The 14,103-nt window shown below is 44.1% G+C and overlaps 1 protein-coding gene and 1 long non-coding RNA gene across 2 annotated transcripts; both read left to right on the forward strand.

The window, feature by feature from the left end:
* Positions 1-266: 266 nt before the first annotated feature.
* LOC135623822 (peroxidase 12-like) lies at positions 267-1,678 on the forward strand. Its single transcript, XM_065127202.1, has 3 exons — positions 267-545; positions 602-787; positions 917-1,678. Exons 1-3 carry the CDS (start codon positions 312-314, stop codon positions 1,499-1,501), a joined length of 1,005 nt encoding a protein of 334 aa, XP_064983274.1. The 5' UTR covers positions 267-311; the 3' UTR covers positions 1,502-1,678.
* An 8,747-nt stretch (positions 1,679-10,425) lies between these two features.
* On the forward strand, positions 10,426-14,096 carry LOC135623824 (uncharacterized). Its single transcript, XR_010491498.1, has 2 exons — positions 10,426-11,539; positions 12,199-14,096. It is a non-coding gene; the product is annotated as an uncharacterized LOC135623824 (long non-coding RNA).
* The last annotated feature ends 7 nt before the right edge of the window (positions 14,097-14,103 follow it).

The following is a 14,103-nucleotide window of genomic DNA, read 5'->3' on the forward strand; positions in this document are numbered from 1 at the left end:
AATAATTCCTTTACTTGAGTGTCTCCCGTTGAACGGCTTGGAATAATTGAGGACGTAATTTATTGTAATATCTACTCCATTTTATTTTATTTTATTTTATTTTATTGCTAGATACAAATAAGTAAGATATTTATTTTAATGTGATATAGAGCAGCTTTCTGCAACAAATTAACCAGTCAAAATAATACAAATGCATGGACGGAAGGAGAGTTCGATTCGTGTGGAATCGAGACGTCCATTTCCGTCGGCTTATAAACTAAGATTCCTCGACAGTTTTGAGGAGGACACGCCTCGTCTCATTTGCAGCAACCATGGCCTTCAAGCCTCTCCTCCTCCTCTTCATCTCTTCCCTTCCCCTTATCTCCTCTCGTTCGGAGCTGCATGACTACCCGCCGTTGGCGGATGGGCTGGCGTGGGAATTCTACGACGGCACCTGCCACGACCTCGAGTCCATCGTCCGCGCCCACCTGCGTTCGGTGTTCGACAGCGACGTCGGCCTGGCCGCCGGCCTCCTCCGGGTCTTCTTCCACGACTGCTTCGTTCAGGTACCGGCCGTCTCTTGTCATTCACTGGTTGTTTCGACTAAGCCACCGTTTGTCAGGGGTGCGATGGCTCGGTTCTGCTCACCGGCAGCGATAGCGAGCAAGCGTCGCCGCCGAACCAGACGTTGAGGCCGAAGGCCCTCCAAGTCATCGATGATCTCCGGGGCCTGGTGGAGGACGCCTGCGGCTCAGTGGTTTCTTGTGCCGATATTACCGCTCTCGCTGCCCGGGAAGCAGTATTCTTGGTACGCATACAATTCTGTTCTTGTCACTCCTACATTTCTTTGCAGGGCTTCCACGCTACTAGAAAGAAAGATGAGCTGGTTCGAATCTTAAGGCGAGCCTTCTTCTTCTTGTTGTCGTTATTGCTGCAGACGGGAGGACCCTATTTTAAGATGCCATTGGGCAGGCGCGACAGCGTCACCTTCGCTCCCGCTGCCGACACGATCGCCAGCATCCCTTCTCCCCGCTCCAACGTCACAGCCCTCCTGAAGACGTTCAAGGACAAGAAGCTGAGCCTCATGGACCTCGTCGCCCTCTCCGGGGCGCACACCATCGGCGTCGGCCACTGCGCCGCCTTCGCCGACCGCCTCTACCCGGCGCAGGACTCCGACATGGACCCCTCCTACGCCAAGCGGCTGTACGCCACGTGCCCGACGGCGACGGCCGCGAACGCCACCGGTTTGGACTTCCGGTCGCCCGACGCCTTCGACAACATGTACTTCGTGGACCTTGTGAACGGCGAGGGGCTGCTGGCCTCGGACCAGGGGTTGTTCGGTGATGAGAGGACGAAGAAGGTGGTGAAGAAGTTTGCCGGCGAGCAGAAGCGGTTCTTCAGGAAGTTTGTGAGGGCGGTGATCAAGATGAGCCAGTTGGATGTGCTCACGGGGTCCAAAGGTGAGATTCGCCGGGACTGTACCGTCCCCAACTCCGCCGCTGCAGGGCTTTCTGCTATGTAGGTGGCGCTGCAGCTGCTGCTGCACCTGCCTCTTCTTGTTGCTTGCTGTACAATAATGTTGCCTTTCTTGCTTATGCTACCAGCGTAAACTATGCAGAGTAGATGTAATTTTCTCAGGTCAGGTGACAGAAAGGATTGCAAGTTCTCCGCGGAATGAACTGCTGACTGTGTTGCAGAAGATTTGATGGCGAAGATGACTTTGCTTCTGTTGTTTTCTTGTTTATTCAGTACTCTTCTCTTCCTTCTCTTACTCCTTTTTCTTCTTCTCTCTTTTAATTTTTTTATTTTTTGGGGTAATTTACTGAAAACCCCCTTAATAATGAGATAGCAGCTCCATATTTTATTTTTCCCAAGGAGAATTTTTTTAGATTTTAATTAAAATATTATCGATAAAATTACAAAAAAATAGTATAATTACTATGTTTGACTCGATTTTAAAGGATTGATTTTTTTCTTTTTAGATGAATCGATCTTCCTCGACTCCTCGCTCGCCTCTTCCGCTCCTTCCTCTTTTCATCATCCTTTTATTTTACCTTCGTCTCCTTCTTCTTCGATTATATCTTCATCATCGTCTTCTCCTTTTTTTCTCTCTTGTTTTCTTTTCTTTTACTCCTCCTCAATTGCTCCATTTCTTCGTTCTAACTTAAAGTCATTATACTTAGTTAAACTCAAGTTACACAAATTCACAAAATATATTAAATATTTTATTATTTTTATATAAAATTATATTAAATATATCATATAAACTAGAAAACTTAAGTAGTCCTAAAATATATATTAATTTTTATATAAAATTATTCTATATTCTCTATAAAAGTTATTATGCTTGAGTTACACTCATTCACATAACATATTAAAAAATTATATTAGTTTCTATATAGAATTATCCTAAATTCATGATAAAATTAAAAAAAAAAACTCAAGTTGTTCTTAAAAATATATTAATATTTTATGTAAAAATATTTTAAATTATCTAAAAAATTATTATACTTGATGTACACTCATTCATAGAACATGTTAAAAAATATTAACTTTTTATATGAAATTATTCTAAATTTATCATAAAACTAATCACAAAAAGCTTATATTTTCTATTTTTAATTTCTTATATTAACTTAATTACACTCAAATAAGTTAAATTCGATTACCTAACCTATTTTTATATTATTTTTTTAAAATTTTAAGATATTTTAGGATAATTAGTTATCCAAACTTTAAAATTCTATTATAATTTGATTCTAACAAAAAAAATTACTATTTTTAATTTTATAATTAATTTAAAAATAAATTTAGATAAAAATTAATATATTATAATAAATTACGTCAATGAGTATATCTTGAATATAAAATCCGATTCAAAGGACTCTTGAAATCGGATCAATATCTTTAGATAAAATATAAGTATAGTCATGCCATTGGATAAAATCCATTATCAGCAGTTTATTTCAATAAATTATCCTTTCCTTTTTGCTTCTTTTCTTTCTCATATAATAAATACATAATATATGCACCTATGAAACGATGAAAGGGTTTTTTATGTCAAGTTGAGGGTCACAGTCACAATAATTCATAGAGTTTTGGACGGGCATAGCTGTGACTCGATGAGCGATCTTAAAGTATATCTCTAATTGTAACTCTTCATTTCCTTGGGGGACATATATCGGTCTCATAAATCGTAAAATTAAATGTTAGAGAGCTTTTATTTCTCTGATCAGTGAGACAAATAAGTTTCGGACGCACTCATTTTCGCTCGCTTACATTAGTCTTTCACATGTGGCTATATCCGATGTGATGGACATGAACCCCACATGGGGTATGTGAAACTGACGCTACGGTGGCATGATTCCGGGATGATCTGGTTTAGCCAATCAGCGATCGATGCCCTAATCCAATGACTGTTCCAAAATAATTGGTCGAGCAGTATCTATCTTGTCGTGGGAACAACCTTGAGCCGTGACCTCGGGGCCGACGCAGCTCGGTTCGGGTTCGGATGATAGGATCTTTTCGATATGACCCTCGAGTCCGCTGAGGTGACCGATTACGATGGCCCGATCGGGACGGGGACGCCTGCGCATCCAGTGGGGACCTTCGGCTTCGCACCTGCATAAAGGTCGGGTCAGGGTGCTCGACCAGACCCCTCCGACGATCAAGTCAGTGGATGGTAAAGGTGGTTTCTTTAGCTAAGTTGTCTCCTCCCCCTCCTCCTGATGAACGAGAGGGTATTTATAGGGAAGGTTACCGTTGTTTGTGTTAGGATCAGAGCGGCACTAAGAGGGGGGGGGGTGAATTAGTGCAGCGGATTAAAACTTCGATTTTGAAAAAATCTTTCGTATGATAAAAAATCGAACTCGGAAGTGCTTAACTTGAAAGCGTGTTCGTAAAGGTGTCCAGCAAAAGTAATGAGGAAATAAAACACGTATGAAGGTTTGCAGTAAGGTAAATAGCAATAAGTAAATGCAAACTAGAGAACACACTAATTTAAAGTGGTTCGGTCAAAATGACCTACATCCACTTGCGAAGCTTTCTTCGAAGAGGCTCCCAACTTCCACTAGCAAATCACTTTGAAGGGGAAGGACAAATACCTCTCTTACAACCTTTTACAAGTGGTTCACACTCTTACAACTTTTCGAAGAGAAAGAGGGAGGTGAACACTCGAGCTATTGAAAACAAAAACTTGCTAAAGGCTTTGCTAAGACTTTTATCTCAATCTCTTGCTTCTCAAAGGTTGTCATCTCAGTTGAGAATTGAGTGGTATTTATAGGCTCCAAGAGGATTCAAATTTGGGCTCCAAATTTTGAATTCTCTTGGGTTTCCGAGGCTGGCAGTGCCACCGCCAGACCTCTCGGGTGCTGGGCGGTGCCACCGCTCAGTCCAACGGGGCCACCACTCAGTTCTCGGGTTCTGGGCAGTGCCACCGCTTACACTATTTCAGCTCACTGGTTGGGCTCCAAACTTGGCCCAAACCGGTCTGAACTTGGGCCCAATTAGCCCATACTTGGGTTATAGGATGAACACATAATCCTAACCCTAATTAACGTGCTAACTACGAATTTAAAGACATTTCTTAAGCTATTACATAGTCCGCAAGTCAAGACTTCTTCAGGCGAACTTCCAGCGGTCTTCCGATAAACTCTCGGAAACTATTTTGCGGACTCCCGGCAAGCTCCTAAACTTCACGATTTGATCTTGGCGAGTTCCAACGAGCTTCTTTGGCAAGCTCCGATCTTTCTCGACGAGCTCCGCGAACTTCCCACGAACCTTCCGACGAGCTTCCGAAAAACCCTTCGGCAAGCTCCCTACTCATTCTCGGCTAGTTCCGGCAGTATTCTCGATGAACCTTCAGACTTCCGTCGAACTCTTGAACTCTCAACCTCTCAACGAATCCTTCGCTCTTGACTCAGACATTTTGTTTCGCTTTATGTCTTTGTCATTATCGTAGTTATTCCTGCACACACAAACTAAAACTCTACTCCGATCTAGACAATTATTACAACGCGAATTGACATTCTATTGCTCGGCACGTCATTGGTTGGCGCTTCGTCCGATTCTTCAGCGCGTCGTCCTCTCTTGCGGCTTGTTGCTCAATCAGCGGTTGACCTCCGCAACCCTGATATCCTTGGTGAAATTATGCTCTCCTTGGCCCGATGCCCCACGTCAAAAGTGTTTTGCCATCCAATATTCTGACGTGATCTCCTCCGGCGCAAATGTCAATTCCTCCTGCTTTAATTGTCTCATCCTGATCGAAGCATCCTGCATCACTCAAAACATAGATTAAATTATAAACACATATCAAAGGTTTCATCTTCAAAATACGATATTCAACAGTTTGATGTGCTTGCCCGCAGGGGGCAGAATCATACTTTTGGTAGCGTCTGACACCGATGTTGGCGTGGCGTAAGGGATTGGGCCTGAGCATGACGTTAATGCACCTCAGCCGACATTCTGGTCCTTTTGACCAGGTGTTGTCGGGTCGATCGAGGCGTGAGGCGTCATCTGGGGCAGTTGACGTTAGCCCGAGTCTTGTCGCCATTATTATCCTCATCATATTCTCCCCCGGAAAGAAGCTATGCGTTGGTCATTGTAACGAGAGTCCGAGGCATGGCTTCAACTTTCAGTATTTGTTCTTGTCGGGCGGTTGCTGGTCCGTTACCAGGGGCGCAGTCTGAATTTAGCAAATAAGGGAGGCTAGGCGTGCGACGGTGGTCTCGAACAGCATGCAGCTTCACGAGAACGTCTCAGGCGGGCAGGCCACGCAGAGAAAGTGGTCTCGGGTGACATGCAGCCGAGGAGCACGACTCAGGTGGGTGGGCCACGCAGAGGTTATGGTCTCGGGCAACATGCAGCTGAGGAGCACAACTCAGTCGGGCAGGCCAAGCAGAGGTTGTGGTCACTGGCAACATGCAATCGAGGAGCATGACTCGGGCGGGCGGGCCGCGCAGAGGTTGTGGTCTCGGGCAACATGCAGCCGAGGAGCACAACTCAGTCGGGCAGGCTAAGCAAAGGTTGTGGTCTCGAGCGACACGCGGCCGAGGAGCACGGCTCAACCGGGCAGGCCGCGCAAGGGCAGTGGTCTTGGGCAGTATGGAGCCGAGGAGCACGACGCAGGCGGGCTATGACCGAGGGGTATGGCTCAGGTGGGTAGGCCGCGCAGGCGTGGTCTCGGGGAACATGCAGCCGAGGAGCACGGCATAGGCGGGCAGGCCGCGCAGGCGTGGTCTCGGAGAACATGCAGCCGAGGAGCACAGCGTAGGCGGGCAGGCCGCGCAGGCATGGTCTCGGGCAACATGCAGCCGAGGAGCACGACGCAGGCGTGGTCTCGGGCGAGCAGGCCGGGCAGGCCGCGCAAGTGTGGTCTCCGGTAGCATGGAGTCGAGGAGCACAACGCAGGTGGGCAGGCCGCGCAGGTGTGGTCTCGAGCAGCATGAAGTCGAGGAGCACGACGCAGGCGGGCAGGCCGCGTAGGCGTAGTCTTGGGGAACATGCAGCCGAGGAGCACGACATAGGCGGGCAGGCCGCGCAGGCGTGGTCTCGGGCAACATGTGGCCGAGGAGCACAGCGTAGGCGGGCTGGCTGCGCAGGCGTGGTCTCGGGTAACATGCGGCCGAGGAGCACAACGTAGGCGGTCTGGCCGCGCAGGCGTGGTCTCGGGCAACATGCGGCCGAGGAGCATGGTGCAGGTGGGCTGGCCGAGGGATGTAAAGACAAAAGGGGTTAGGCGAGGGCTAACCGCGAGTCGAGAGGCGGTCAGGTAGATACTGAGTCTTCGCTCGGAAGAGACTAAGGCAAGGCCTAGATTTCTTTTCACGAGGGCTACATCGGATAGCCACCGCGGGTGCTTGACCTCTTCTATGGAGCCCACTGACGAAAGTCGTCCCTTCTCCTCACGACCACCCAAGCCTCCCCCGCGATGTATTGGTTAGCCCGCTGGAGCATCTCTGGCACCGTGGTGGGGGGTCGCTCCGCGAGGGACCAGGAAAATCTAGAGGGTCGCAGGCCTATCATAAACGCCTGCATTAATAGAGAGGGTTGAGTGTCCGGCAAACCCCGGATTTGCGTGGCAAAGCGATCCACGAAATGTGAGAGGGGCTCGTCCTCCCTTTGGTTGAGTCTGAGGAGCAGTGCAACGGATGGCTTCGGCCGGGCGTAGGATAGGAAGTTAAGCTCAAAGTCCCTGGCGAGTTGATCGAAAGAAGTGATCGCCCCGAGCTTCAGACTGTGATACCATGCACAAGCTGGCCCCTCAGAGTCATGGGGAACGCCTTGCACATCAGGGCGTCCAAGGTTCCATAAAGCGCCATTTGGGCATGGAAGGCGGCTACATGGTCCACTGGGTCGGTGGCGCCATCGTACGCGTCAAGGGAGGGGAGGCGGAAGTTCGGGGGGACTGCCTGATCTTGTATCTCAGGCGCAAACGGGGACCCTTGGTGCGCGTCCTCCCCGAGCTCTCCCTTTGACCTGCGAACCTCCTTCTGCACTTCGTCGAGCCGCTGACTAACAAAACGTAATTGGGCTCGTAGGGAGTCCGTTGAATCCGAAGATAATGCCTCGGGTTCCGGGGTGCCCGCTCGGGTTTGCCATCACCCGATCCCCAAGTTGGGCCGATCGGACTCGAGACGAAGTGGGGAGCTCCTGAGGTGGCGTGCGAAACCAAACGGGCAGCTCCTGTTACTGCAGTGGTTGGATCGCAGGCGAGTGCAGCGGATGAGAAACGAGCGGGATAATGGACTGCTGGTCAATGTTCGGACTTGATGAGTGAGGTCCTGAAAGGTCTCGGACGACACTGGCGACGGGTCGGCTGGGGCACCGTCGGATGGCGACAAGCCCGGGTCGTTGAGTATCCGCTAATATCGCTCTGAGGTCGTGGCAAGGTGTTCATCACGATGGTCTCCGTGCGGGGGATATTCTCCCGAAGCTCTAATTAGGTGTGACCTCTCAGCCGTGGGCTCGTCAGAGCCAATCGGGTGATCCCTCGACATCAGGCCCGACTAAATCATTTCTCTTCATGTTCTTGTTCACGTAAGCATAATAAGATGAGATCATCTGTTTTTGACTTGTATCAATATAGATAGACCAAAAAAAGGGGCAGACTAATCCATGCATTTGATTAGTCACGATACGTATCATATGATCATTGGTCCAAATATTTTTTCTACAAGATATTATCATATATATATATATATATAATTTACTTTTTAATAAAATTTTCATTGGTTCAATCGAAAAACTAGAAATATGATCCAATTCTCATAAATATGCTAAGGGTGGTGTTATTTTTTTTATTAAAAATCAATGACAATATATAAATATAAAGATATTATATAGTATAAAGAATAAAAATAATATATATATATATATATGTTTTTTTTTATCTGTATATTATCCCTTTTTATTGCTAATCTGCCTCAGCACCGTTCCGCGAGTCACGTGATAAACGCCATCTCATGACCCGCGCGCCAAAGGGTTCAAAAAACACGATAGACTATGAATACAGTCGGACGGCTCCTAGGCGCCAACATTCCCCACAAGCCTTCTCCAAGAACCTGCCCACCGAACCCTAACTCCAATCTCTCGTTCGTCGCAGCCGCATTCGTCGCCCGTCTCTTCCGATCATTCGATGAGACTCCCCGCAGGAGGATTCGTGATGTCCGCAAGTGGTGAAGCGGGAGGATTCGTGACGCGGTCGTCCCCTTCGACAAGATCACGGCGCGGCTCGTCCCCATCGCCCAGTAGTTGTGCGCCAGCGTCTCCAAGGGCGTGACCACCAGCCACCTCGACGATTCCACCACGGTATCCCCCACCTCGTCTTCTTTTTTATGCTCGATCTTCCCCGTTTGCTCTCTTCGTTTTGGTCGCCAAGATTTGTGTTTCTGCCTTCTTCTTGGGAAATCGTAAATGATCTCTGCTTTTCTGAGTCCTTTAGTTTTGCTCTTTTTGTGGTCGGTAGTTTCCTCTGAGTTCCGTTGATTGCACAAAATTGGTGATGACAATTGATTCATGATAAAGCTAATGTATCATCATTCTGGTGAGCGATCTGAACAAGAACCTCCGTTGATTGCAGATGATGCTTATGAGATGATCTTGAAGGTCCATGATTTGCTACCGTTTATGGAACTATTGTCTTGGAATTTTCCTGATGCACAGTTACTATTACTACTTGCTTGTGGTGATGATAAATTGTGCAGCTAAAAATAATCTACATCGTTCCGTCATTGTTATCCATATGTTTATGCAAATCTGGCATGATCTCTGTCCGATCTTAGTTGAATTTTTCCCCTTTCTTTTATGATAGGATGTTTGCTTTTGGTTACATGATTAATTTGTTCTAACAGGGTTTTTTATGCAGATCGTATTACTCCAATTGAATTATTTCAGAATGCTGCTTGATTGGATAAGAGCTAATTTACGATCGAGACTTTAGTCATGGTTATTGTTCTAGTTGTTTTTTTATGCCTAATAAACATGTAGGTTGTGTAACTCCAGATCGAATCATCTCAGATTGCAGCTCACTCGTACAAAGACTTCGATTATGATTACTTTGGATTCAAACCTCTTGAGGTTTCTGGTGTGCCGAGGGAGCCGTTGTTAGAATCTGTAAAGATGACGATGATTCTGACATTATAACGTACCATTTTATGTCTCAGCGGTGGGTCTTCACTCATTCTTCCTCTGCCTTGTCCAACGCAGGCATCCCCAGGCTTCAGGTATCAGACACTACTGGACTTGCTTTGTTCTTTTACAAGCTGCAGTTATTTCTTCGTTGGTGGATTTTTTGCTAGTTAAGTAGCTGTTTACTAGCATGCATGAAAGAAGATAGCATTTAGGGAACAAAAGATACTTTGAAGGAGTGCTACATTTGGTCAGTCAGCTGAAAGAATTGGTGTTCCCGTTCACAATATTTGTGAAACCTTGGAAAAGATAATCTACATGATTGATGTATGTAGGAGTGCCGAAAGTCTTAGATGCATCTTTTTGGCTTTTTTTTGCCCCGAATAAGAGGGAAGGGGTGTCATGTGGTTTACCTATCAATGGATTGGATGCAACCCAATTCTAAGATGGTCCATTTAGTAATCCAAGGCAATTGTGTTTGTGTTTGATCCAATCAGTTTATGGTTTGAAAGAACAATATTAAGATGCATCACTTCAAATATGTTGTATTTATTTTCCATTTATGAATTTAAACTTAAAACAGAGAATTCTTGGGGTTCTTCTATCACTTCAGAATGGATTTTAATGGTCCGTTCACTTAATGGATCATCAGATCGAATTGTGTTTCTCAGAATGCAGATCAAAAGATTGGATTTTTGGGGAACACATCAGATCCTGAACAATCTTGATTTTTTTAGAATACAGATCAAATGCCACTTATTGATGAGACCATTACATCTCTATCCAATAGTCCAAGTGTTGAGGCATATTCAAATCAAAAGCTGAACTGTCCTGTAACCCTGATTGAATGGAAATGGCATGACCTGAGAAGGATCCATAAGGCACTCCATTGTTCTTTCTATATGGTCGTCACCTATTTATTATCTGTTTAAGAAGATAGAAATCAGCCACCATCTTTGTGCTGTCCATTTGGCTTGTACTGTTCGGTAGACTTTTCTTTGTTTGAATGCTTTTAAATTTCTTTGTTTTAGATTTCTTAATTATTTTTCTTGAACACTCTTTTCCCATTTGTTTCCTTCCTTTGTTTCTTTTATGTTGAAATCACTGCACGCAAAGTTATTTGTTGCAAAAGGGTAATGATGATGTCAAAGGCAGGAAAGGCAGTGCTTCTATCCCTTCACCGCTTGCGATCGCAGGCATCACAGCCAAGTTATTTTAAGGATGCTGACTGACTGCCAGAATAAAAAATAGGACTAATATAACAAATATATAGAGACGAAGAGGGGAGACTTATCATGATCGAATCTTAAAGACTTAACTCAGATTTAATCTCAGTCGTTTATCAATCTTTCTCCCCGACAACGGCGGAACAAGTGCTTTGTAAAATCTGAGCCGTCGATCACACAACGGCTTTCCCTTTTCCACCCGCCTATTTATTAGACTCTCCTCCTCCTTTCCCCTCCTCCGTGTTCTCTCTCTCTCTGTCCCTTTCTTTCTTGAAGATTTGTTTCTTTTCCTTGGAGGGCGGCAACCGATCGAGCGAGGCGGCGGCGGGCATCATGGATCTCGACGAGCGCCAATGTTGGAGAAGGCGGTATAAGAGTCCTATATGCGGACGGAGTGCTGTTCGGGATCTCGGTACCACGGGAAACGTGGCAAGGACAACGGAGATGATGGAGAGAGGAGGGACTCCAACGATCTACGGCGGAGGAGCGTAACACGGTGAGAAGCGCCACCGCGGGAAGTGCCGGGTGATGGACCGGTAGCAGCGGGGAGGAGACGGGATAAGGAGGAGAGGAGAAAGGAAAGAAAAAAAAATGTAACAAGAAAAGGGAACATGGAGAGAGAGAGAGAGAGAGAGAGAGAGAGAGAGAGAGAGAGGGGAGCAGGGGAACTGAAATCTTGAGAAAGACATTGGTTAGAGAGAAAGCAGGTACCATCTTATCTCCTTCGTTTGGCCTTCTTTCTTGGTATTTCTTTTTAGTTTGCTTCCGAGATAATCATTAGATGTCAGTCAGGAGAAACTCTTTCTTTCACCCCTCACTGTGTCTCACGGTGTTGGCACCGTGTGACAGATCTCATGTTTGGTTAATTTCAAGAAGACTTAGACTCGAGGGAAATTGACACATCAGGGAAAAATAAAAGAAAATTTCTTGCAAGTATAATGATCGATCACCTCTTTTACTATTTGTTGTATGGTTTCTTTAAATGTATTCTTTTATTGCGTCAAAGGTAGCCGATGCGGCTACACTTTGTTGAAGTCTTTAATGCTTACTAGTGTTCACTTTGCTTTCTAATTTCGCATGTTTGATTCTGACCAAGGCCCCTAAACTGCAACAAAAATCTTCCCTCGACTGAACAAGTATCTAAGACAAATTAGAAACCAAAGAAAGAAAGAGCTAATCTCATATCATATTTTGAAAAGCACACTAATAACACTACATATGAAGTTTCTACAAATGTTAATATCCTAACCTAATTGGTGTGATGTTATTTAATCGATTTGGGTTTCATTGAACATTTTGACTGTAAACAAACAAGATTTATTATTTAGAGTTGGAATCTTTAAATTCTTTTGGCTTGTACTTCAAGGTTTGATGATGATGGCCACCCACAATCTTTTTTTGACGTTCCAACATGCTACGGTTTGAAGACCCTATCATGCTCGGAAAGTTTTATCAACTTTTTCTACTTGCTGATTTGTTATAGGTTAGTGAAACAGCATTTTGGTTTTTTTTATGATTATCTGGTGATTTATTAGATTTCTTCTTTCTGTGGCTCCACATACTTTTTTATTTGGTATATTTGATGATGAGAAAGACTGCTTCTTTCATGGGATTAAAAATGTCATATGCATGCCAGAGCTCCCTGTAAGTGAACTCTCATGTAAGTAGTTGCTTCTAAAGCAGCATATCTTTTGGAATTTTATTGTAGTTTCCAGGTGAGGGATGTTCTTGTTATCATGGATCAAAACCCAAGAATGTCAAAAGGAATTGGGTCTCTCTCTCTCTCAAACACACGACTCTATGTTGGCTAGCACTATTATTTGCATGTATTTATTTTTGGGTGATGCCAAGCGATATACCATGAAATTCTCCATTATTAATCATCAATTTCTACAAGAACCTTTACACATTCTATTTTCCATGATATAATTTAGACTCTCGAATTTTGATTGTAACACTTAAATTTATGTTCTTTGAAGTGTGGAGTTTGCTTATGGGGTTTAGCTTATGTTTCTTACCAAGTTATGATAAGCAATTTTGTTACATATAGTTAAACATGTGTTGCTGCTATCTTGCCTAAACAAATATCTAGTTGTATATCTTCTGATAAATTATTTCCTGTTATTATTGCTAGATATGTGTCCTTTGGTTTCCTGAATTTACATCAAAGGAAAATGGCAAAAAGTGCCCCAAGTTTAATCTGTGGCTTTGAGGATGGACACCTCTCAAATGGTGGTAACCTTTCACAGAAGTCTTCTCACTTGGAAGAAACCTCCACCACTTAAATTCTGTCTTTTTAGACCTCAAGCCCTTCTTCACAATTTTGTGGGAGAAATCCCTTTTAGTTAGTTTGGCGTGGATCTTAAATTTTTGTGGGAATTCTTTCGCTTAGAATTTTGCTTCTAGGTTAAAAGCATCAATGTTTTAAGGATATCCTACATGTTCTTTGATGACTATGATATTGATATATAATATATTTCAGTATTTTTTGTTTAATGGTGTATTTGATGTCGATTTTTTGTTTAATGTTATTTGGTATTTTTCTATTCACTTCATATATTTGAACTTGTATAAGTTTTGTGATGTTATATACCAGGCATATGCTTTATATATATATAGATTGGCATTTTGCCATTGTATCATAGTTGGAAAGAGATATGTCTGACTATGAAATTTGCTTTTCCATACTCTTTATGTGCATATACGTCTTTAGGTCCTTTGTCAAGCAGCCTTTGGTGGTGCTCTTTTAGTCTATTGACGCATGCAAGCCTTCGGTGATTGTTTGCCCAGTGCATATTATTTCACTAGCGCCTTTTGTTGCTCTTGAATTCCTCTTTGGGTCATGGAACTTATTTAGGGCTCATCGCTTGTGGTTTTCTATGCAGATGCATTGAGGAGTAGAGTTCTTCAATTTATTTAAAATTCATTTTACTTTGGTATTGCTTTAATTTATTTTCTATTTATTGCACATGCATTGCAGTAGCACGCCACAATTCTTTATTTGGTGTCTAGTCTTGAAGAATGATGCAGTAGCTTATATCGGTTGCATCTTGAACTTGGAAGTTCATACTCTAAAAGAAATATTCGTCTTTTAGTATACCTAAGTCCATGTTAATGTGGTAGGGCTGCCTATTGTGGCAGGAAGATCTCAACAATCCTACTTCGAATGATTCGTCATCCCATCTCTTCTATGTTGACCTGTTTGTGTTTTTGTGAATATCATAAGTTGGACTGAGTAATGAGATTTGCTTTTTTGATTCTGCATATGTTG

Source organism: Musa acuminata, chromosome BXJ2-9 (genome assembly GCF_036884655.1).
Source record: "Musa acuminata AAA Group cultivar baxijiao chromosome BXJ2-9, Cavendish_Baxijiao_AAA, whole genome shotgun sequence".
NCBI classification, from domain to species: domain Eukaryota; kingdom Viridiplantae; phylum Streptophyta; class Magnoliopsida; order Zingiberales; family Musaceae; genus Musa; species Musa acuminata.